Here is a 24073-nt window from a genome sequence, read left to right as displayed (position 1 = left end):
CTTTCCTGCCTTCAATTTTCTGTTTAGTTAGAACTGTTGCTATTATTGCTGAATGTTGGGATTTTTAAAGAATAGATAGAAGATACTTATTTAAATTGGACCCATGCATAGCAGGTTCTTAGATTTGTTACTGGTTTTTTTCCATTCCAACAGTTCTGGCTGCAGCTGCTTCTGTACAACCACTTGCAACACAGTGCTTCCAGCTTTCCAACATGTTTAATCCTCAAACGTAAGTGATTTATCATTTTCTGTTTGGCATTTGTTGATGACTTTAACATCTGAGAAAGGAATCAGAATGTTGCAGAGGTTTTTTTGATGGGTTTTAGGGTGGATTTTGTCCGAGTGATAACAATTCCATCTCTCTGTCCTGTTCTTCCTCCACCCCCTACAGTGAAGAAGAAGCTGGCTGGGATACTGAAATTAAAGATGATGTGATTGAGGAATGTAACAAACATGGAGGAGTTATCCACATCTATGTAGACAAAAACTCAGCTCAGGTATGCTTGGTTCCAAGGAGACGCTGAGCAGGTTTTAGGAGTTTTGTTGCTTTGTAGTGTATAGAGGGAGCATTACAAATACTATTTTTTTTTCCTAAACTGAATCTAAATTTCATGAAGTTACTTTGCAGTTTTTGCAGAATGTAGGTGGTTCCCTCCTGCTTACAGTCAAACTCGAATGCAGATATAAGAGCAGTTTTCTGGTGCTGCAGTCTGCTCTTACAGATTTACAGAGCTGAAGGTACTGTGGAAATACAGGCTGAAGAGTAGCGATCTCTTTAATTCTGGCATTTGGCTTTTCCCTTAAGCTGTGCATTTCCCAAAAGCCAGGGACTTCCAGTTTCCCCTGTTTCTGGAGAATGCAGGCATTAGCACAAAGGACACCCTGCTTCAGCAGACTTGAGATGTGCCGTTAAATGTGTGCCTAATCCCATGCTTGGAAACTGTTGTGTTCACTAGTAATGTTAAAGTCTTGCAGTGGGCAGTGGGAGCGAGTGCTAGAGTTATAACAGGGAGGAGGAGAAAAAGCTACTGATGCAGACTTAATTACAGATTAATGCCTGTTTGAGGGGCTTTTGGCCTGCATCTTAAAAAGGCTAATACATTTTTCTTCTGTGTCCACTTTGTTTACGCAATCCCCAGACTGGTTTTCTCTTCCCCTGTATTTCAGCTCTTAGAATATAAACTGTGGAAGGTCTGTAAAGGGGTTTGGCCTTCATGAGCCCCTTTTATATTGAATTCACAGCCCAAACTGAGGTACAGTTTTCAAATGCTCTCATAGATTAATTTCTAACCATCAGACCCTGGAACTGTCCTATTGTGTTCCATTCCGTTGTGCGAGGCTGAAATCTACACTACTGTCCCTGTCAGTATTGCTTAGATGGGATTGTTCTGCCCTGGTAATGCACTTGGCACTCACAAGCCTATGTTATCATTGTGCTGCTTCTACAGAAGACTCTTGCCACCTGAAACCCTTCCATGTGGATTACTGAGGTGTTAGATTAGAGATGAGCTGCAATCTAGTACATATAAAACAACATACAATCTTTCCTAGCATTTTGTAATCTTCAAGATCACTGCTAGGTTGGACTACTGGGCTGATGGGAGGTAAAAACCTTTCCTGCAGTGTATTAGTCTATTACTATCTTAGAGAAAACAGAGGGTCCTTCGACAGATTGGGGGGGCGGGGGGGGAAACACCCAACAACAAAAAAAACCAACACACAACCCCCCAAAAAACACAACAGCCCTCAACATACCTCACATAGGCTCTGAGCACATAGAGCTGCAAATCTGGTTTGCATTAGCAAGTGGGTTTAAAAGAAAAAAATACAGCTACTATGTCATGAGTTAGCTGTTTGTTCCATGAAATCCATTTTGTCACAGTAGCACAGCAATGACCCAGATGCAAAATACCCGCTGATATTTAAAAATACTGTATTTGAATGTAAGTTTCCACTGTGCTATTCTGTTTTCCAGGCTTAGATTCTGGTCACATTATCTTTTAAGTGTTTTCATCTCCCATCTTTTTAGGGCTCTTTCCCAGACAGCCACACTTCCCAGGCTAAGGGCTGTCAGTAATTAGCCAGGAGGGTGCAATTTGTTGCAGGTGGAAAGATTGCAGTCCCAACTGAACACATGGTCTCATGTACTGCACCAGTTTGCACTGTGGTGTGTTAAGGAAAACTTAAAGCTTTATGTTGCTGTATCTCACGACAAGGTTTAAGCAGCTTGGATGCCTATGCTGGGGGAGGCTGAGAACAGAACTCAACTGCGCGTTAATTGCTTAGTGCCTTAAACATCAGCCCCTGATCTCAAGTTTTCCCCCTGAGAAGGAATGAGTTAGATCACAGTGGGAAAAGTTAGGGCTGGCAAAGGGAGGGCTGGATTCTGTTTCTTCATATGTTCTTTTCCTGTAAAATCTGTTTCAGCTAGAATCTGATTTGGTTCAAGAATTACTGGTAGTAGTCTATTTTTAAGCAGCCAGCCAGAAAAATACATACACATTACTGTGAGTGTCTGTATGTCTTGCAGTTGTTGAATGTGAATATTGCAGTACTCTGGATTAGGCTGGTTTAGTGCTTAATTTGCAGATAGAAAACTTCAGGTATCTCTGGCAAAGTTAGAAGATCAGTCTGTCATTCCCGTTAGATATCACCTTGGGCTCTTCTTGCCCTGCTGTGATGGGTTTTTCCCCTTTGTTTTAGTCCTTGTTCAAGTAAAGACAGGCAGATGCTGAAGTTGATGTAGGAGAATTTTTGCAGTATCAGTCTTCCTTGAAGTGCTGGGCATCCTTCCTGCCCTGGGGAATGGGGAGTGCTTAATCCCTTTGAAAACCAGACTGTGTACTTGCATATCTAGTTAGACATTTGTGGTTAAAGTTGGTGATTTACTGAATTTGATGGCTAGTGTGCAGTAGAGGTAGCCAGACTCCGTGTGCTTTTCTGTTTTGCATGAGACTTCTCATCAGGAGCCATTAGATACTCTCTCGAAGAGTTATTGTGAGCTTGTGAGCTTGATCTGAAATCAACATTTGGTCTGTTTTGCAAAAGCTATTTAGAAAAGTTTCATGCTAAGAAAACTGTTACAGTATGGTAATGCATGTCCGTAAAAACCTGTCCGCCACTCCGTTTTCTCATGCTCATTCTGCATTATCGGTTGATACAAGCAGGAACACAGTGAGGCAGGTTTGCCTCCGTCACAACCACGCGAAAGAAGTGTCTTGAGAATAGACAATGCGGGACGTTTCTCAAGCTTCTAACGGGCTGTAACACTTCTGTATTACAGGGCAATGTGTATGTCAAATGTCCTTCAATTGCTGCTGCCATTGCAGCTGTAAATGCGTTGCATGGGAGGTGGTTTGCAGGTAAGTGGATTTCGTGTAGAGACCGACATTTATTTATAAATTACAGAAATGACCGAATACTGATTTTTTTCTTTTTTTTTTTTTTTAAATTTTAAATCTTCTGATTAGGTAAAATGATTACAGCGGCGTACGTACCTCTTCCAACGTACCATAGCCTCTTCCCAGATTCTATGACTGCAACCCAACTACTGGTTCCTGTTCGACGATGAAGATGGATTTAGTCAGTTTTGTACATAGTTATTTTTTGGAGGAAGATTGAGTTATCTTTTATTTAGATAAAACTAAAGGAGAGGATTTAATGTCATTTTGTGTACACTTCCTGCTACCTTTAAAAATAAAATGAAGTAAGCAGAAATGCAGTGTGTTCATTCTCCCTAACTAGCATTTCCACTGTATACAAAGCTGTTGACTTCTTGTTCTGCCTTGTAATTCTTGTACATTTACTGAGGTGATCTGTAGGAACTGAGAAGTAGCTCATAGAAAACAAGTTCTCTGTAAAAGGCAGATGGGACATAATGACATTTTTAATGTTTCACAAGCCTTTCTTTTAATGCAGCAATTACATTTTACATTTCACTAAATGTAGGTGATCTGCTAAAGGTTAATATCGGAGATAGACTTTACGAAGGGACATATTTAGTGTTTTGTATAAATGGAAAATTCAAAAGGCTACTGAAAGCTGATTCTAGACAGCCACTCAGCTTGCTTTTGTGCTGAATAATTGATAAGAATAGAAGGATTGAAGGGTTTTATTTCTTGATGGTAACTTTTGATTAATGTATCTGTAAAAGTTTCTTTGTAAATACTGTGTGAGGTGTGTCTAAGTTTCCAAACAAAACGATCTCTGCATTTCCAGATAAGTTTCTATGTATGCAGTGTGGCACAGTTGAAGGATTTCAGCCGAGTCTGAAAATCGGTAGGAAATACAGAAACATGTTTTGTTCTGGTTGCATATAATCTTTGCTCTTTTTAAGCTCTGTGAGCTCTGAAATATATTTTTGGGTTACTTCAGTGTGTTTGACAAGACAGCTTGATATTTCTATCAAACAAAGACTTTCATATTGCAACAATCTTTGTAAGAACCACTCAAATAAAATTCTCTTAAAAAGGCCTTCATGAAGCTTTATTTCTCTGCTCTCCTAATGCGATGTAAGCAGTGCGTGCTGAAGACTGGAGGTGAGCAATAGATGCTTTGAAATGGTAGATGTTCGGAATATCGCTCCTCCAGGAGAAAATATGGGAGCTGAGTCCTGCTGTTTCAAACGCTCGGTGTACTGCAGCTGTGGTTGTTAAGGGCCTGTGGGTTTTCTTGCTGCCTGGGCAGTGGAAAGCTCTTGCCCTTTCTCAGGCCTGCGGCAGGTTCGTCCCAGAGAGGTAACTTCCCGCCTGCCCACCTCCGCCCCCATCTTTCACAAATGGTTGTGACTCGTGGGCATGTAGGAGTAATTTATGTTGGCTTTTAGTCTGGTTTCTGTAGGGAAGCCTGCCCAAGTGGATTGCCCACCTCCCTGTCATTTTTAACCACTGGCTAACAAAAGCTGCCTTTGACAAAGCTGTAGAGAGTATCTTCCACCCAGGTGGGTGAAAATGGGCTGGGCAGGGATGCTGCCAGTGCTCCGAGACAGAGCCGGGTGGTGACCTGGTGTCCAGCCTCTTGGGAGCTGCCATGCAGGGTGGATGTAGCTGAGCTGCAGTGTGGCAAGAGACTGTCTTCAGCCATCCAGGAGGGAGCCATGGGAGGAAATGGGACTGGGCAACTGGAGGTAGTACACAGGCAGATGTGGGGAAGAGCCAGGAATATATTACAGCAGGGTGTCTCAGGAGTTTGTGACGCAGCTGAAGATAAGCCAAGCAAAGCTGCTCTCTGGGTTTGCTTGACTTTACTTTTTTAGTTGCCAGTATTAATCCACCAGTGCCATTTGGAGTAAAACTTGAGCTGTTCCAGAGCAGCTGTGTGGCCCGACTTGGTGGTTCTTGGCAGTTTCTCTCTCAGAGGTTCCTGAGCTGCATGACAGCAGAGAGCAGGCTTTTAGTGGCAGATTTGTGTTTCTCCCTTAAAAACTGGTGAAACAGCACTTGTACTAGGTAAAGGCTGTATAGGTGTTGGTTCAGGTTCTGCTGCTGCTAACCTGTCCTCTTCTATCCTTAAACAGAAATAAAGGAGGAGCAAAGATAAGCCTTGTTTCAAAAGGCAAATAACAGGAGATTGCAACACTACATTCCATAGTTCAGCTGCAGGCAGTGCTACAGAGGCTGGCGAATGGCGGGGAGGTCATCCCCGTGTTCTCCCTGGGAAGCACTGAGCGTCTTGTAGACCCATTAGGGCAGCCTGTAGGAAAAGACTCCACCTGCAGAGCACTGTTTCTGGTAGTGCAGCTTCTACAGGTGAAGCCCCCTTCCCTTGCCAAGAAAAGCCACTGCAAATTTCTATCGCTGGGGGCAGCCACAACCACCGCTTATGTCCTTCCCTTCTCGGGAAGGGCTGTACGGCAGAGTGCGCCTCACTTCACCAAGGGTGCAAGACCGCAGCCGTCAGAGCTGTGAGAGGCAGTGCAGTCCTGTGCTGATAATGCAGTAACTTGCAGCACAGCTAGTCCTGAGGGGAGAGCTTTAGGAAAGGTATTGCTCAAGGCCTGACAAGGAGGTTACATCTCCAATGTCTCCTGTCAGTCATCTTTGTGACTCATCACAAAATACCTGTAGCTGTCATGTGACAGGGAGAGTTTTCCATTTTCCAGCAATTCAACGATTTCCAGCCCTAGTAGCACGGCTGTACCTGTGCCATCCTCTGACTGCTTCCTGCACCCACGTGCTGCCAGGCTGGCTGGAAGAAGGTGCCTGAGCTGCTATGGTTTGCCCTCAGCTGCAGAAGAACTTGCCCGTGTCCTTGTAGGGTCCCTCGCTCTGAGGGCGTTTGCCCCATATTACCTGGAACTCAGAAATGGGGCCAGTTTCAACCCACCTATTTTTGCAAGAGGAGAGAAATTTGATAGTTGATCCGAATTAGCCACAGAGTAACTCTCCTAGACTCGGGAATGCATGAATGCAATGGAGCGGCTCCACATCAGCACATCGGGAATGTGAGCTGCCCAAGTACCAAGGGGAGAAATGTGTGCACTGTACTTACGCCTGTGAAATAGGAACTTTAATGTAGTACAAAGGATTATTAATTCTCATTGTCATGGGAGGAAAGTAGAAATTTGGTAAAAAGCATGTTTACAATGAGCAGAGCAAGGAGGATGGTGCATCACCATTTCATGAAGAGCTCTCACTTCCAGGTATCTGAAGATTTTATTATGGTACAGAGGAGGAATGGCTGGACGGGGGCACTCCAGGTTAAAAGCCAAGCTCCAGGTTAGCAGCGGATTCCCATGCCAATAGCCATGAATGTCCCAAACGTCCCACCGCTTTGCATCATCGTTTTGCCAACTCCGCCCATCAGCTCTCGTCCCCTCATGCCAATCCTGAGATAAAGAAAAACACAGGAATTATATAAGAGCTGAGGCCTGACAGGTAACAGACATGCAGCAGAAAACGTGATACAGCCAGCTAATGGCTGCCTGAGCGCCCAAATCAAACACCTCCTCTTCAGTCTAAATTTAAAATGATACGTCTGCCTCTGCAGGGAGAGTGGCTGCGGTGCCCTGTGCCTGAGCTACTGCAAAAACAGAGCTGCTCTTTGGGGCACTCGAGTGACCCTCCCAATGGCCCACATGTATTTTTTCCTGCAGCGGTACCAGCTGACACTGTACCCTCCTGCCATGCCACTAGCAGGAACAGCTTTACCTGCTAGTGCCCCAAATACCCTTAATTTGGGGGAAAAAAAAATGTGCTGTCCAAGTATTTGACTTGCCAGAGAATAAAAAGGGTCTGAGCTGTTGTATTACCATCCTGTCTGGCTGCAGTGACAGTATTTTTAATACCACCAACTTAAAACCATCTTGTAAACTAACTTCCTATTTACCACTGACACCTAGAAGGCTCCAGAGGCATTTCTGTTCCCCAGTTCCCAGTTACCTGAGGTCAGACTGAAACAAAAAGAACTGTTCCTTCTCAGGAAGCTCTCATAATATTTGGCTTTTAAGCACCGCAGTGTGTGTAGGGTCCAAGGAATTTCATGCACTTGATTTTTAAAACATGGAGATTTTCCCTAAAAAATGGTACAGCAGAAGTAACGTAGCTGTGTCACTCAAGTACAACACAGCTTGTACCTTTTCCTCCTTTTAGGCTCACTACCAAATTATCACCCATGTTTAATCACAAGTTAAAAAACCTCAGGCAGAAAGAGTTCTGCAAAATATGAAAGAGCTTATTTCACTCTAATTTCACTTTCTTATTTCACTTATTTCACACTAATTCCTTTTCATGGATGATGTGTGCCAAAACCAGTCAGTGAGCAGCGCAAGAGCTAACTTGGAGCAGCGAGCATTGTTTCCATGCTGGCACGGCGGGGAGTGCCGGGGGAAGGTGGAATATTGTCCCTCTCTGATTCACAATGGGATTGTGCCAGTGCCAGCCACAGCTCTGCCTGCACTCTTGCAATTAAGACTTGGGGGTCAGTATGGTAATTGCCTCCATGCAGGGGGATGGGACACGCAAAGCAACATAATGCAGATACCCAAGAGCTTGCAGAGTACCTCAGGAAGCTTTAGAGCGAGGAGAGGACTGCACGTGTATCTGCACAGACAATTTGTCCAGCTCCTCCTGCAGCTGATCTTCCACAGGCTCAGCTTCCCAACCTCCCTTAGGAGCGGCAGGAAAAGATCTGCGTAACTGCAACCTCCTGGTACACAGCTGACCCAGAGGTGATGCCCCAGCATCGCCAGACTTCCCCACTTGAGGCCAGGACTGTCAGCAGGCTCTCGAACTGTGGCTAATTCGGAGCCACTAGCAAAGTTTCACCTATGTGACGACACAGGAGCAGATCCACACCTCCCTTCCCAATCCCAGAGTGGGAGCATTTCTCCCTGGCTATCACTCTGTTATGACCTGTCCATGGAAGCCATTTCCACGGCATACCTGAGGCAGGAAAACGTGCCGAACAGCGCTCCTGCTGCCATGCCCACTGCAAAGCCCATCATGAAACCCATCTTTACTCTGTCAAAGCAGCTGGGCTGCGATTGCCCGTACGGGCCCACAGTCACAGGCATCTAGAGAAAAAAGCACAAAAAACCACAGGGATTTACTGCTTTGTCTAACACACTTCTATAACCAAACTGGGCTGGAGAGCAGGCCTGCATGTTTCAGAGCCTCTTGTAAGTGTAGTGCCAGAGGCTTTGCAGGCTTTCAGACTTACTTCCTCGCCTGTCAATAGGAAAAGACAGGGAGGGAATGCCAGTGCTTTGATGACGGCCCCGTTTCGCCCTCAGCAAACCCCTGTGAGCGCCGCTACGACTCCGGGAGCTGTTTCAGGACGTCACTCTGTGCTCTTCAGCTCCCAGTGAGCAGCGCACGGCGTCACCTGGCAAAGCCTCCACTGCCGGGCCCGTCCTCCCGACCTGCCACCGCCCTCGGCGGAAGAGAAGCGAGGACGCGAATCTGCCCCTCAGGAGCCCAAGGCCAATGCAGGGGCTCACGCCGCAGACCGCCCAATGGCTCCCCCGGGAGGGGCGGCCTGGCGGCTTCCGCCTCCCGCCCAGCGAAGGCCTCACACCAGGGCTCTCAGCGCCCGCTTCACCTCACGGGTGCTTCGGCCGCGACCCGCCCCTCCCTCGGGCGACCCGGACCGCCGCCGCGGACCGCCGGGCCCGCCCGGGAGGGGTGAGGGCCGGCGCCCCGCCCGTACCTCGCTCCCCCCCGGCCGCGCCGCACCCTCCGCCGCTGCCCGCTCCGGCCTCCGCTTCCGGCGCGCCCGTGACGTCACCGGAAGGGGTGGGCAGCCGCCTTGCCCCGCCCAGCTCAGTGCCGCGGCCATGCTGCTGTGGCGGCGCCTGGCGGCCCTGCGGGCGGCTCCCGGCCCCCGGCGGCTCTCGGCGGCCGCACCGGGACCGGCACCGGCACAGGCACAGGGTAAGGCGGTGGTGGGGGCAGAGCTGCTGCCCCGGCGGGGGGCGGCGGCGGCGGAGCCCGAGGCGCGGGCGGGCCCGGCCGGCGACGCGCGGTCCCGCCGCTCCCGCGGGCGCCTGACGGTGGCTCGTCCTCCCTCCCCTCAGGGCGAAGCGGCGATGGAGGCGGCGCGCTGCGGCCGCTCTACATGGACGTCCAGGCCACCACCCCGCTGGTAAGGGCCGGGCTGCGCTCTGTCCCCGGCCTCTCGCGGGTCGCGGCGTCAGAGCCCCCCGGCTGCCCGTACTGCTGCAGCCGCTGACTCGCCCCCTGGACCCACCGGTTTCCCCCCAAAGAACAGGCAGTACAGGGGGAAAGCGGGAAATAAACTTCTTCCCTGTTTTTTCTGGAGCGCTCGCGTGTTTCCCGAGTTCAAGGCTCTCCCTGCACTCCGCGGGATGGCCGTGGATAAAGCATTTAAAGTTCCCTGTAACGACAGACGCTTTTATCTGGGGCACAGGGGAAGTCTAGGTCATGCTCCAAAAGGCCTCTGAACTTCGCTATGACAGCCTCATCGCTGCCAACTCTCCGCCGCACCCCGGGGTGTGCAGAGGCTTGCTGCCTGTCTTCGTGTTCTGCGGGTGCGCTGCGGGGTGGGAGCAGTGGCAGAGCAGCATTAGAGCTTGCACCGAAATCTGCAGGGATGGGTATTGCTTTGAGGGGCAGCAAGAAATTCATTTAACCAAAATACTTACCTGTATAATTTTTCCTGACTTTCTAAGGCCTTGTATTTATTCTGCTCAGAAAATCCCGTTCTTCTGTGATCGTCTTGATGCAGATCGAGGTTACGTGGAAGGGCACAGCACATAATTGCCAGATGCTTGTACTTGCTGGAGACTGTGTTGTATCTAACATGCAATAACCTCAAGTTTTCGAGATCTGGCCTGAGCTAAACCTAGACACTGCAGCAGAAGTGCTGCTAATCCTGGGGCAGAGGGAGGGTGTGTGTGTAGAGGGGACAGAGGTGCTTTTCTTTCTCCGTTTCTAAGGTCGGGTGGTTTGTGTCCCACAGGATCCCAGAGTCCTGGACAGCATGCTCCCGTACCTGACGGCCTACTACGGTAACCCCCACTCCAGGACCCATGCCTACGGCTGGGAGAGCGAGGCCGCCATGGAGAAGGCGAGGCGGGTGAGTCTTTGGCTCTCCACAGTTGAAGTGATTTCCTGCTGGCGAGGAAAATCAGTTGTCGAAAGAAAATCAAAAACAATGATAAAACTGTTGTAGTTAGTTAGTTCTCTGTGGGCTGGATTTAGCAGCTTCCGCTTTGCTGAGCTATTCTTTAGCAGATTTATTGCAAGAAAACATAGTGAGATTAGAGCAACTGAAATGGCAGAAACCAATACTTTAGGCAAAGGTGCCTCAGGATTTTTGGTTTCCCAAGGTCACAAGCGTGCTGCTGCAGTAATTGGGCTAACTTCGTATTTTACCATTCTCCTAATCTTAGGTATGGGTCTTTGTCATTTTTTTGTTGAAGTAATATATGCTGGGTTTTTGACTACTTAACTTTTATGTTCTTTTATGACAGGCTAATGCTTACTATCACTACTGCTAATGACTATGAATTCCTTATGTATTTTGTATTAATGCAGATACTTAGACTATTGCACCTGTAGCATAACTTTGTTAGGTACTAGCTGTAATCCTTTTGAGGCTCAAGGGGGTATTCTTGAAAACATTTTGCATGTGTTTTGCATTTTATCTTAACAAGTCAAATTTGTATTTCTTTTTAAACAGCAAGTTGCAGATTTAGTAGGAGCTGATTCAAGGGAAATTATATTTACCAGTGGTGCAACAGAATCAAATAATATGGCAATTAAGGTAAAAGGTTTATACTGATGGTTATTTATTATGTTAAAATTATGCTCTTAAGAACTGTATGCATCTTTCAACAGTTTACATGTTAATATGTTGGCCTAGTTAGCAAATATTTGCATGCCTGGATTTACTCCTTGTGGTATTCTGCTACATACATGGAGGAAATACCGGGGTGTTTTGGTGCCCACGACATGATTTTAAGGACAGAGTATAATACTCAATGCTTATCTTACATGCACCAAATACATCCTTCTGCTTACGTAATTAAAATCTTTATCATGAAATATAGTGGAGATTCTGATTACAAACTTTTTTCTGACTAAGGTTAGGTAGTGTTTTAACCTTTAGTATGTGGTTGTTCAGACTTCTCATTGTATATGACTCCATTGCAAATGTTTTTAAAAAAGTATTTCTGTTAATAGTGTCTAGAACTTATATCAGTTAACATTTTCACAGGCTTTTTGAAAAGTGAGATGCTTTGAAAAATGAGTGCTGATGGAAATATGTAGTGTGAATTACATGTTCAGTACCTTTTAGATTCATGACTTTGGGGCAAACAGGGAAGATCCAAATGAATTATGTCTAAGTAGTAATTTCTTGTTTCCTGTCATTTTGTGTAAAGCTTGCTTTCTTCAGTGTTCTAACGGCAAATTTCTTGTTCATGGATTGTGCCTGACAGGGTGTTGCAAGGTTCTATAAATCCAGAAAAAAGCATATCATTACTACGCAAACAGAGCACAAGTGCGTGTTGGATTCTTGCCGTTCCTTGGAGACAGAAGGTTTTCGGGTCACGTATCTACCTGTTAAAAAAAATGGGCTCATAGATTTGAAGGTAGGTTGTTTACTGACAGAAAGAAAGTGAAAATAGAAGAGGTTTTTGCTTCAAATTGATGCTCGAGAGGACCTTGTGTCCTCTTGATGATAAAGAGGAAAGGATGATAAGTATCACAAGGTAGAATGAAAGTCACAGTGAAATCTCCGTCACAGCTGGAGAAGGAGTTTCTGTTCTGTCTGGTGCTCTAGACTTTTTCTCAACCAAAACATCCATCTCTCATCCCACTGTTCACCTGCTGTCCTTCATACCCATGCAGGTGGAGCTGTTGAATACCCTATAGAGAGCCCAGTACATGATTAGGATGGAGCTGGCTTTGGTACAGGAGTAGTGGTGAAATTTCATGACCGGAGCTACTCAAGGCGTCAGACACAGCAATTACAATACTTGATTGCTGACCATGAACTGACCCTTCTGGGTGTACTGGCCGCAGTCCTGGGATTTAGAAGTTATATATGCTTATTTCATCGTTTGTGTCATGTAATACAGGACAGCATCAGTTTTATTTCTAGCCCCATCATCTGGCTTGGAGAGATGTTGTGTGTATGTGATGGGGTAGAGGGATCAAGCCTGCAGGCACAGAAGTGTTAGTCATGTTCTCTGAGAACTTTGCTGGCAGATTCCTTTGCATGATGCTTTCTTGTATATAGTGCAGCTCCTTTATAGCCAACCTCACTTTGTCTAGATGTGGCTTAAGCTGTTTTGTGGGTGGTTAATTCATTAAAGAAAATAGTTCAGAGGAATATAGGAGAACAAGCCTGTTCTGACTTGATTTAATGAAGTCAGGTGGCACAGTGCATACCAGGTTAGGATATGCAGAAATGCAATTGATCACGCTCCTCTTCCTACAGGAATTTCGTGTTCATGTGGATTAGTGCTCTCACCAGGACTGTTTGTCAGAACCCAAGGGGTTTGTTGGTAATGCGCTAGTTAGGGGGCTGGTGGTTAAGATTTGCTAGCAAATTGAAGGTCTGCACAGAAATCTTGCTTCTGCTGTTAGTCACAACTTCTGTCTGTTTGCATATTTCACCAGGAGTTGGAGGCTGCATTCCAGCCAGATACAAGTTTAGTTTCTGTAATGACTGTGAATAATGAAATAGGAGTAAAGCAGCCAATTCATGACATTGGTAAGTACACCATGGCTTCCAGAGGCCAGCTAATGTCGCTTCTTCTTCATTTTACTTAATATTTTCATAGCCAAGTGCTACTGATGCAAAAGATGACGTGTAGTATAGTTAAGGAATAAATAATAATGCTGTCCCAAATAAAAACTTATTTTAAAAGGGAAATGAGGACGAAATTCAGTACTTTTGCAGTGAGTATTGCAGCAATTATAGCCTTGTAGTACAGATCAGCTGCAGTGTTTCTAGTTTCATTCTGAATTGTATGATGGATGAAAAAATTGCACAGAATAACTGGCCAAATTGAGTTTACATACTATAATGATTTATTGAGCGCTTGTAGTGCTCAAAAGGAGAAATGTGCAGAATTTGGGGCAGGAGGGGATGGTGGGCACCACACTTAGACACCCCTTTGCCCCCAATATTGCCATATACAGTCATGAACAATTGGTTTGGAGGTCAAATGTCTGCTGCAGAGCCAGGTTTCTGGAACAGGAGGCAGGGAGAGGGTGAGCCAGGCTCTGAGCAGACAGATGGAGAGCCAGGGACCTCAAAGCAGGTGAAGGGAGAGCTGGAGAACCAGGGTTGTTGGAGCAGGCGGGGTGAGCAGGTGGCCCACATATGCAGCTCCCTGGATCCAATGGTCTTTCCTTGATAATGTTTCCCATGACAGTGAAAAAACACCTCCCCTGCCCCCCTCATACTCAAGATGTCCTTTCGTAAGATGTTTGAGTTTTTAGACAGTTTTTAGGCTTTGGTCTCTGCCCTGGAGTTTATACTGCATGGTTCTGGAGGGTATTGTTTTCTCAGGCTGTGGCAGGCATTTTATCCTGTTGTGCAGCTGATTTTCCTCTTGCATAGCTGCTGCATTTTTTTTTTCTTTATTAAGCTCAAAGCAGCATTTTCCTCAAGGCTCTTCAGGTTATATTTCTTCATTGACAAGTAATTGACCATCAGCGAGTTGCTTATAGCCCTGAGGACTCTATTTTCCTCCTGTGCTTGTATTGTCAAGGCCGTTAGTGTTGTCCCATGCTTAAATGCCAGAGATAGCTGGTACCAAGCTCTGGTTCCCACAGTAAGTTCTCGTAACACTTTGATAACAGGTCTAATAGGCCAGGACTGGGGCCTTGCAGAGGTAACCTAACGCCTTGTTAGCGGAGGGTTATGGCATGATATTAGCAGTAGCAATGCCATTCTTGCTGGACCGCAGGAGGACAACTTCTCCTATAAAAGATAATGCTGAACTTGTTGGGCAAAGAAGATCTGGGATGCAACTGTGCTAGGTACGGGTTCTGTGGAAGATGGTTTGTGAGTTTTTTGATGACAAAAATAAATAATATTTAAGTTCACTGCCCGTGAACTTTACATTACATTACATTATTTTGTTCCTGAGTGTATTTTAGCTCTGGATGCAAAAACATTGATTACAGGCTTGAATGACTTTAGGTGGGAATAATCAGCATGTGTGAGGACTAGTGACAATTCTGAGAAAAGTTTTGAAGCAGAGTATTGCAAAACTTGGATAATAGAGGAAATGGCATAAAAATACTTGGCAAATATAAACTTGAAAGTAAGGCTAGCTTGTACTGGACTGATGTTGAGAAGAAAAAGAATCAAGAAAAAAAATTTTCATTTTGTCCAGCTGTGGAGTCATCCCCGTGGGGAAAGTTGGATGTCCCGTGCAGCCCTTTGTACTTAAACTTGGTAGGTGTGGGTTTGGAAACAATCTCACTTCTTAACAGCAGAAGACTTTTTAACTTCTCAACTGAAGAAATTCACTGTAGTCTTACCTGCTGACCTGCCTAAACCTGTGCCCAGCTAGGCATCACCTAGAATAGCTCCTACGCAGCTTAAGACACTTTACTGTGAAAGAAACATGACAGCACCCATTTCTTCCTTTGTCACCTCAGAACTGATCCCTGCTATAAACCAATGCTTTAGATTCATTGTTGGAATCATTGGAATCATAACGATTAGATGAGATAATGTGGGTTTTTTTGCTTTTGTGTTTTTATTACAGGTGAGATCTGCCGTGCACGTAAGGTTTTCTTCCACACAGATGCTGCACAAGCAATTGGTAAAATTCCTATGGATGTCAACAACATGAAAATTGATCTAATGAGCATCAGTGGCCATAAAATTTATGGGCCCAAAGGTACTTACTGAAGTGCTTTTCTAGAGATTGTTGTTTCCATGCCTACCTTAAGGTAACTACACAAGGTATGAAGTCAAACCTGTCTGTCATAGTGACTGTTACTTAAACTGTAGAAAACTATTCTAATCCAGGTATTGGACTGACTTTGGAGTAGTTCAGGTACTGCTGCTAGGCTTAGAGCTGCGGTAAGTGAATCTTCAGTGATGGTGGGTTGTGAGGTGGCTTCACCAAAGGAAGAAACAGTATCTTACAATGGTGGCAGCATTAGGAGGAGTGGCTTTGCAGGAGTCATCTGCTTGGTGTGAAGCAGCATTGATGCTGAAGTGGTTGAAATAGGTTATAGGGCAAAGTTTAGACCCAAGTGTAACTTGCAACAAGGAGATCAAAGGGTAACTGGAAAGTTTAAATTCTTAGTGATTTTAGTTGTCTTCTACTTCCAATGGCTTCTTCCCCCAACCCCATTTGTGCATCTTCTTTGCAGAATGGGGTTTAAAATCCGGCTATGGATTTTCTAGTTGACTCCCAAATAGTAGAAGTTCAGCTATTATCACTGTCACAGTCCATTTAGTTTGTAACACTGGATGTAGAAAGACATAAATCAGGTTTGCTGTATTCTATGTGCTACTCAGAAACAAAAGGCAAAATTATTATTTTTTCAATATGTCATCTTTTTCTGTACAAGCTCTCCTGAGAGCTGAAGACATATCTCTGGACGAGGACTAAATTTTCAACCAATAACTTTGGGCAGGTGACAGACATAAATTTTCACAACTTACTATGACCAGAAGTTGCAACCATTCTTCCTGTGGTGACAGTCACTTGTTAGATATGCCAAGGCACATGAAAACATGGAAGTCAAGTTTCTAGGTGAGGAGACTAGAGAGTGAAATTGGCTGGCTGTCAAAACTGGCTCATCTAATCTGCCCGTTGGAAATTGGTGCCACTGATGAGTCTCCGTAATTAGAAGAAAGGGGGAGGACTCCTGGGACTGGTGCTGGCCTGGGAAAGGAGTTCTTCTAGAGCTTTCAGTTGGAAGTCAGTAAGGGAACATGAATGAATGAAATACCTGCACATCAAAACTTCAGTGCAAAGGGATGAACTTCAGCTGTGCACAGAATTGTGAGAAGTAAGGGAAGTACCGAGTCCTTCAGTGGCTGAAGCATGCTGGGAGAAACGGAGCTTCTCCCATGGCTGAAGCTCTGGGAGCCTGAATGAAGAGGAACATGAACGGTGGGAACAAACACCATTTCCTAGAAAATACTGTGCTTCTGTATGTGTTCACTACATTTTTCTCCCATGAAGTGTCCAAATATGTGTTTGCTGTGGAAATAAGGAATGTTTCCAAACCTTGGAGTCCCTTTTCGTTATTTCAGAAGTGTGGGTGTATACTAAAACAGCTTTTCTTCTTTTCAAGGGGTTGGTGCTATCTATGTTCGCCGTCGACCACGTGTCAGGCTAGAACCCCTGCAAAGTGGGGGAGGCCAGGAGAGAGGACTGCGGTCTGGGACTGTGCCCACTCCTTTAGCAGTGGGCCTGGGGGCAGCGTGTGAAGTGGCACAGCAAGAGATGGAGGTATGTGGGAGAAGCTATTTGTCCTGGATTCCAGAAAATAATATAACGGGGCCAGTGAGGGCTTAGATTCCTTAAGTCTTTTTGTGTCCATGTGCCTGAATTAAATTTGATTCTCATGTTGTAACATTAAGTAAATGTTTTGAGATCTTCAAGGATGTTTTTGGGTAATTGGAAGTTGATTTTCAGCTTTTCTTAAGTTCTTTTTTCTTGAAGTGGTTTGAATCGTTGGTTTCTACAGCAGGTTTACAGTTGACAGTTTTAGTGAAATACGGCTTTAATTGCTTGTACTCATCTCTCCGTTCTGCACACATGTATTAGTAGCATCTCTGAAATGCAATAAATCATGTTTATGTAATGTATATTGAAAAAAATAAGACTTCCTAGTCCATTATCATACCTATTAAATGTATATAAGTTCAAGTTTACTGCAGCTTTGCAACTAAGAGCTTTTTTTTTTTTTCCCCTAGCTTGGACGGTAAAGTTTATTTGCTGGGTCTGGTATCTGAGCCTCTGTGTGCTGCTATATCTGTTTGTGGGCACCAATGCATTCCTTACAGCTGGAATGTAAAAATCCTTTAATATAGTGCCAGTGGAATGCATAAGCCAGATATCTGTACACATAGGATCAAGCTTCTTCCTGGGAGACAGGCAGAGCTCTGCCGTCTGAGCTGGGTGGTTATGGAAGCCTTGTTAGAGGCTGGAGAGCCTGCAGAGCCTGAATTCTCCACGAGCCTCAGATCTGGATTCTCTTCCTTGCCTGGCAAAGTTTTGATGTTTCTAAACCAAGGAATATTTGAGATAGCCTTGTTTTCTTCTAAAGCTTTTTCAAGCGTGTAAACAAGCATGAATTGCATGTGTGCGTCTGGCTGTTTCCGTGCACCAGGGCTGATACAATACCTTACTGCTTTTTTAGTGTAAGTGACCTCATTTTTTAGTCTAGAATGAGCCACTGCACATGAGCAGTTCTCATTGTGTAGGTTATGTGTTGTAAAAGCTGAGTTCACAGTAATTTACTAGTTCATGTCTTTATGTAGTACAGTTTGAGAGCTCTTAGGGAAATAAGGGGCACTTACCATAATAGATGCCCTTTCTTGTGTTGCAAAATGTGTCATCTTATGCATTACCTAACTTGTCTATAAACACAAAGACTCGGTGCTTTTACGAAAGCCAATTTGGCAGCTTGTATATATAGATCTTTCTGAAAGGTTTGGAGGCTGAGCTAGCTATGACCAAACTGGTAATTCACTTTTAAAACAGTCTCTAGAATAGGCTAAGTTTGACAGTTTCTTTTTAAGTTTCAGATGTGTTCTTCCTCTAGTCTAACCAAACCCAGCTACTTCAGTCTTCTCATGGCTGGTGACACAAAGCAGTTTGAGTGAGGCCAAACTGTACCCTGTTTATTATTTTGATCTCTTTTCTGGTTTCTTTGCTAGTATGACCATAAGCGAATCTCACAACTGGCAGAACGACTGGTTACAAAAATAATGAGTGAAGTTCCTGATGTGGTTATGAATGGAGATAGAAAGCATCGCTATCCAGGTAACATTAACAAAATCCTGAGCCCGTTAGAACCGTCTGGCTCCTCAGTGTTAATGGCCATGACTTAATAATGCACTTTAGCTACACATTGTGCAAGTACTGCCATGTGGAGTAGGATTTGCCCTAGATTTCAGTTGATGGAAGTTTTTTTTTCTATTTCATTTATTTGTAAATAGGATGCATCAATTTATCTTTTGCATATGTGGAAGGAGAGAGTCTTCTGATGGCTCTGAAAGACGTGGCTCTGTCTTCAGGAAGGTATGTGGAATATGTGGGGAGGATAGCGGTATATTTTGGAGAGAAAATAACATCTGCTAATGGAGGTACAAACTAAAGAGTCGTCTCTTCTGTGCCGGGTATTTGCGTATTCGGTTAATGAGTCAGCCTGGCATTGATTGCGTTCTAAGATAGTGTTTCTCTGAAGTGGCACATTTCAAATGAAGGTCAAATTTACTCATCCTGAAAGCAAAAAAAAAACCAAACAGCACCCCCAAAATGCCAAACAAAACCAGAAAAGCCAACCTAGAAATTCCTACCTGCCAGCCTTGCAGACTGGTTACCTGTGATCTGAGTACCCTTGGCTTGTAATTGCTGGTGACACTTTCGTTCTAAAGGCTACCATCATTTGAGCAGCTTCTGTCCTGAGCAGGATTTCACACAAGTGGCAGATCGTAACTAGAATCTAGCGAGGCTGAACAAATACCTGAATTAAATTAGCTCATAGTGCCTGTGTTTAATGCAGAAGCAGAAAGAAAATTGAATACACTTTTATGGAGCTCTGTTGACTCTACAGGAGTGATAAGTAACATTTCTGTTACTAAGACAAACTTGATGTTCATGATGAAGTTACTGGAGTGTAAAGATGCTCTCCTTTCCTCACCTTTGAGAACAAAGCGGTCAGCATATCTTAATTAGAAATATGTTGGCACTATGAACAGGAAGAACAAGTCTCCACATGACTGTCTCTGAAGCTGAACACTTCTGTAATTTGCAAATCTCTTCCGAGGCTCTGCTTTGTGCTGCATGCTGCTACCTGTAAAAATTGAGTAACAACATGTAACCAGTTTTGCCTACTGCTTCAAGATGGAAGTTCTCTCTCCTGATGACTATAACTAGATCATCTTGCTCTGGATTCCTCTGTACACTGTTTTTCATTTATTTGTTCTGCTGCCGAACAGCAGCTTGTGAAGTCTTTTTCTTTTTTAATGTTCCTCTTGGTATGTTACCTTCTCTGGCTAGTTCTGTCTTCTCCTTTGTCTTTTTCTCATGGCCTTCACTTCAGCTACCTCTTAGTCTGCATTCCTGCTGCTTCTGTTTGGCATTGTGTTTATTCTTACTGCGTTATCTGTGTCCTCTCCTCTTACCTCGTGGTCCTAACGTATTATCCTCATTCCTCTCTAATGCCTGCCCCTTCCATTCTTTTTCTTCAGCAGCAGAAATACCACTCTTCTTGCTTGTATTCACCGGTGGTTTCTAAGAGGCTGGGGCAGCTGATAGAGGTTGTTGTAAAGAGTCATAGTAATATGAAATGTCTTTAAGTGACCTGTTCTTTGTTGGAGGGGATTAGTGAAGTGTTCCTTCAGTGTAGCATCTGCACATGAACAAAAGTTTGAAATTTGCCTACCTTCTCTTTCCCCAGTGCTTGCACATCTGCTTCTCTGGAGCCTTCCTATGTTTTGCGGGCAATCGGAACAGATGAAGACTTGGCTCACTCATCTATAAGGTGCATGGAGTGGTCTTCCCTAATGCTTCCAAATACTTTTCTTTTCTGCTAAAAGTAGGTGGTGGATTTGTTTCACCCCTCCATATGCATGTTATTCTAGCCCTTACTGGTTTTCTTTTGGTTTAGATTTGGCATTGGTCGTTTCACTACAGAGGAAGAAGTAGATTATACAGTGCAGAAGTGCATACAGCATGTTAAGAGGCTGAGGGAAATGAGGTGAGCTATCTTCTTATTGAACGTAAAGACTTCTTAAGTATGATAATAATTTAAAGAGTTGGATTTAGTTGAAAGTAATTGTTTGCTTCAAAAATCTGGTGGTGTCTCTGTATATAAGCAAGCAGTGTAGCCAGAATGGGTAATGGGCCTGATCTTAACAGTAGTGACAAATTTTCAAGGAAAAAAACTTGATAACAAACCTTCTCCCAGATCCTGCCTTTATCAGGGAAAGAATACGAGTAGGGCAAGCACATAGGGCAGTACCTAGAAGTTTCTAAGCCATTGATGGTATTACTGAGTTTATGGATGGATAAGTTGTTTTATTTTGGTGAAACTGAAAGACTCCTGACTCATCTGGACAGTGTCAAATGCAAGGGGTCAGTCTCCAAGAGACACGAGTACTTTATGCCTAAAGTGGGAGCAGGAAATGAGGTGGAGCACCTGCCCTCTCACCTCTTGTATTTTGGGCTGAGAACACAATTGAGGACTGATCGTCTGAAGCTCACTGACCTCCAGAAGGGGAAGATAGGTATCTCCTAATTTCTTGCGTAGTTGATGAAATTGTCTGTTTGGTTATTGATGTTGTCCTGTGCATTTTAGATAGCCCTCATTTTTCTCCTTCCTTTACAGCCCCCTCTGGGAGATGGTGCAGGATGGAATTGATCTCAAAAGCATTAAGTGGACTCAGCACTGAGAAAACATCGCTATCCATGGACTACATATGGATGTGGATTAAAATGCATTTTCTGTACATTCCTGAACAAATTACGCAGCACTTCTGTTTTTTGACACTTGCAATTCGACTGGAAAACTACCTTTTCTGATCACAAAGTCTAAGAAGCCAAAAATGAAACTAGTCTTTATCCTGGAGAAAGTCAGGATGATGTAACACCCATTGCATTTATATTGACACACAGAAATGTATGCTGAAACATAATTTATTTTCTAATAAGAAAATTAAATCAGTGTGTTACTCCTGGGCCAGTGGAATCCTGGTGAGAGCTTGTTGCTTCTCAGTGCAAAACATCCCGTGTAGCTGTTCCGTTTGCAGCACAGACCTATTGCCAGGCCTCCTGTTCTTTCTGTTTGAGGAGGGCATCCAGCAACAGCAGCTGTTTTTGTGCTGCTGAAATGCATTGTACTGCGAGAAATTCTCGGATGGGAAAAAGCTTGGCATTTCTAGAGGAAAAGGATGCCTCGGCGTGGCTATGTGCCTTCACAGTTAAGTTGTACAGTTAAGTGCAGTTAAGAACAATTTTTTTTCTAAAACTGAGTATTTTTGGCTCTTTTTCCTTGGTTTTATCTTTTTTTGGGTGATGCTTCTACAGACCAGTGTGCATTAATCCAAAACATCCTTCTGCATTACAGAGTTTATGATACAGTGATGATGCACTTTGCTGTCCCCTCCATTGTGTTTTTTCCATGCAATTTTTTTCTAAGTAAGGAAAAAAAACTTGAATGACTGGAGGAGGGGGGTAGGCAGAATATGTCAGCTTCAGTTGCAGTACCAGTTTAGTTGGAACATTAGTGGTGGAGGTGGTGGGGAGAGCAGATAAAGTGCAATGTCTTAATGCAGTCTGGGTTTTTTGTTGTTTTGGGTTTTTTTTCTTCCATTGTGATGAGTCCTTTGCTGTTACTCAGAGTTTGCCTGTGGGCTGTTGGCTTCTGTCACTTTAGGGAGTCTTGCCCAGTTGAGCCTGGATGTTTTGTCTGGAGATCAGAACATGAGGCTCTGGAGTTTTCTCTGCTGACAGACTGTACTGCTGTCTGACTAGAGGCTTGCATGGGAATCTGTTCCCTGCAAATTCTGGGGGAAAGTGTCTGTTAAAAAGGCATTGATGAGATTAATTCATATCAGTGTTTCTCCTTTCTTACCTTTGTTACTCTTTCCAGTAGGAAACTTAACCCCGTATTACGAAGTGCCTTTGTTTCAATTGCATAAGCAGACAGCTCTCAAATTAGTTTTGTTGATTGATGGATGATTAGCTGCTGAATTTAATATATCCTATAGACAGTACGTCTTCAGTTCTGGATGGTATCTACCTCGAGGATGAACCATGTAATGTAAAAGCTGGAGCTAAGTCTCACAAGGCGGATTGTGTTACAGAAGCTTGTTCTTTTTTTTTGTTACCAAGGACAGATTTGGTATTTGTAATCTGCAAAGCTAATCCTCAGTTGTTCTATTTGAAATTATTTGCTTTAGCAGTTTTAATGTTGTAGGGCTGGCACCTTATATTTCGTTACAACATTTTTAAAACTACTGTATGCATAAATAGGTTTTGGAGGTGTTGTATGTACTATGTTTTATCCTTGGGCCATATATGTTTTTTGGATTAAGCATGTAATAACACCTTCCCAGCATGTTTTAGAATTATATGTTTATGAAATTGTTCTTTGTGTTTCATGGATGATAAAAAATATAGATACGACTTAAACTTGGCTACTTTCAGTCTTTTCGGATCCACCTTTCTGGCTGAACTATGCAGCACAATCGGTAAATTGTTAAATTGCAGCCTTTCGTTAGAGAACAGAGAAAGATAAACTAATTTTTCTGTGAACACTGGTGGAAGCTCTTTCTGTCATCAAGTTGACATTTGACTTTTGATGAGTCAGTCTTCTCAAACTCAGTGCCTGATCTGAGCTAATTTATTTTTAACTCAAATAGCTTAAATTGTGATTATTTTGAGAAAAGGGAGCCCCAAATCTTGAAGATTCTGAGCACCTCTTATGTGCTAAGATTTAAAATATAAATTCTACATGTAAAGGTTTGGGCAACTCATTCACACTGTTACCAAATGTTTGTTTGAAAGTGCTTATAGGACAAGATGAGGAAAAATTTATAGTGGAGATACTTTTCCCCATGACAGAAATATGTAATGCCAAGGATGAATGTCTAGTTGTAGATTGCTGAATGCAGTTAAAGCTTTTTGTATGGGAAAGTAAATTTCTTTGGGAGGAGAATATTTACAAATATTCTCAGAAGGGAGGGAGCTGTGGGGTTTTGTGGGGTTTTTAATTGGAGCTGTCTGCAGGGCATTAAATTAATAATACAGGGTGAGGATACCAGGAAGGTGAGAATTTAGTGTCACCATTTTGCAAGTGTCATAAAAATTGAACAGTGTGACACACAGGAATAAAATAAACTTCCAGTAGTGCAAAATGGTTAGGTAATACACAAGTGGAGCAAAAAAGTGTTTCGAAGCGCTGATAGAGCATATCACCTAACTACAAAAATTATTGAATATTTCTTCAGGAAGGATAATACAGAATTAGACAGTTACCTGTTCTGGACTTGAGGAGACGGAGAGGAAGAGGGTCAGTGAACAGATTTTTTGACAATGTTATACAGCTAGCCATAAACTTATTGGGGATTTTTTAAAATGACAAATTTAACATAAACCCTATTGCTCCCAACAAAATACTGCCTCTTATCTTCGATCTTGTATCTGCCTGATTGATCGGCTTGCTGTTCTCTGTCTGTCTGGTGTGACTTCAGTCACGGTCCGACTGTTTTTAGTCAAATTGTTTCTGCTAACAACATGTATGCCCCGTGCTTTGAAATGATACAGTTTCCCAAAGCTGAGTCCCCAAAAGTTGGCCTAAGAGATCTCTTCTCCTCTGAAGACAGTTTCAATTAAATTTCAGGATGTTGAGTAAGGTCCTGCACTGGAAGAAAGCAAATGCCAGTTTTT

At 43.8% G+C, this 24073-nt stretch overlaps 3 protein-coding genes across 12 annotated transcripts in view; 2 read left to right on the top strand and 1 right to left on the bottom strand.

Moving 5' to 3' along the window:
* RBM39 (RNA binding motif protein 39) overlaps nucleotides 1-4473 on the top strand; it is a 32659-nt gene extending 28186 nt beyond the window's left edge. For all 9 annotated transcript variants that reach the window (XM_075166167.1, XM_075166170.1, XM_075166164.1 and 6 more), the window contains 4 exons: nucleotides 154-229; nucleotides 392-497; nucleotides 3284-3362; nucleotides 3471-4473. In XM_075166167.1, coding sequence (XP_075022268.1) covers nucleotides 154-229; nucleotides 392-497; nucleotides 3284-3362; nucleotides 3471-3571 — 362 coding nt within the window. In that variant the 3' untranslated portion in view covers nucleotides 3572-4473. The remainder of the gene's footprint in view (nucleotides 1-153; nucleotides 230-391; nucleotides 498-3283; nucleotides 3363-3470) is intronic.
* Nucleotides 4474-6634: 2161 nt separating this feature from the next.
* On the bottom strand, nucleotides 6635-9215 carry ROMO1 (reactive oxygen species modulator 1). Of its 2 annotated transcripts, none has more exons than XM_075166175.1 (3): nucleotides 9148-9215; nucleotides 8382-8512; nucleotides 6635-6826 (listed from the first exon to the last, which is right to left on the bottom strand). In XM_075166175.1, the coding sequence occupies exons 2-3, from the start codon at nucleotides 8510-8512 to the stop codon at nucleotides 6718-6720; spliced, it is 240 nt and encodes a 79-aa protein (XP_075022276.1). In that variant the 5' UTR covers nucleotides 9148-9215; the 3' UTR covers nucleotides 6635-6717. The 2 variants fall into 2 exon arrangements, with proteins under 2 accessions (XP_075022276.1, XP_075022277.1); XM_075166176.1 differs by lacking the exon at nucleotides 9148-9215 and adding an exon at nucleotides 8659-8943.
* A 39-nt stretch (nucleotides 9216-9254) lies between these two features.
* NFS1 (NFS1 cysteine desulfurase) lies at nucleotides 9255-22820 on the top strand. The gene is made up of 13 exons (XM_075166174.1): nucleotides 9255-9371; nucleotides 9515-9582; nucleotides 10420-10536; nucleotides 11143-11226; nucleotides 11903-12055; nucleotides 13089-13182; nucleotides 15197-15331; nucleotides 16746-16903; nucleotides 18337-18442; nucleotides 18619-18700; nucleotides 20082-20165; nucleotides 20292-20381; nucleotides 21012-22820. Exons 1-13 carry the CDS (start codon nucleotides 9275-9277, stop codon nucleotides 21073-21075), a joined length of 1332 nt encoding a protein of 443 aa, XP_075022275.1. The 5' UTR covers nucleotides 9255-9274; the 3' UTR covers nucleotides 21076-22820.
* The last annotated feature ends 1253 nt before the right edge of the window (nucleotides 22821-24073 follow it).

This window comes from Calonectris borealis, chromosome 17, assembly GCF_964195595.1.
Source record: "Calonectris borealis chromosome 17, bCalBor7.hap1.2, whole genome shotgun sequence".
Taxonomy (NCBI): domain Eukaryota; kingdom Metazoa; phylum Chordata; class Aves; order Procellariiformes; family Procellariidae; genus Calonectris; species Calonectris borealis.
This window is presented reverse-complemented; position numbering and strand designations above follow the sequence as displayed.

Coding starts and splice junctions, on each gene's coding strand:
- ROMO1 (XM_075166175.1), bottom strand. CDS start 8,512: ATGCCTGTGACTGTGGGCCCGTACGGGCAATCGCAGCCCAGCTGCTTT. Junction 6,827..8,381: donor GGCACGTTTTCCTGCCTCAG/GTATGCCGTGGA, acceptor TCTTTATCTCAG/GATTGGCATGAGGGGACGAG.
- NFS1 (XM_075166174.1), top strand. CDS start 9,275: ATGCTGCTGTGGCGGCGCCTGGCGGCCCTGCGGGCGGCTCCCGGCCCC. Junction 13,183..15,196: donor GCAGCCAATTCATGACATTG/GTAAGTACACCA, acceptor TTTTTATTACAG/GTGAGATCTGCCGTGCACGT. Junction 18,701..20,081: donor GTGGCTCTGTCTTCAGGAAG/GTATGTGGAATA, acceptor CTCTTTCCCCAG/TGCTTGCACATCTGCTTCTC.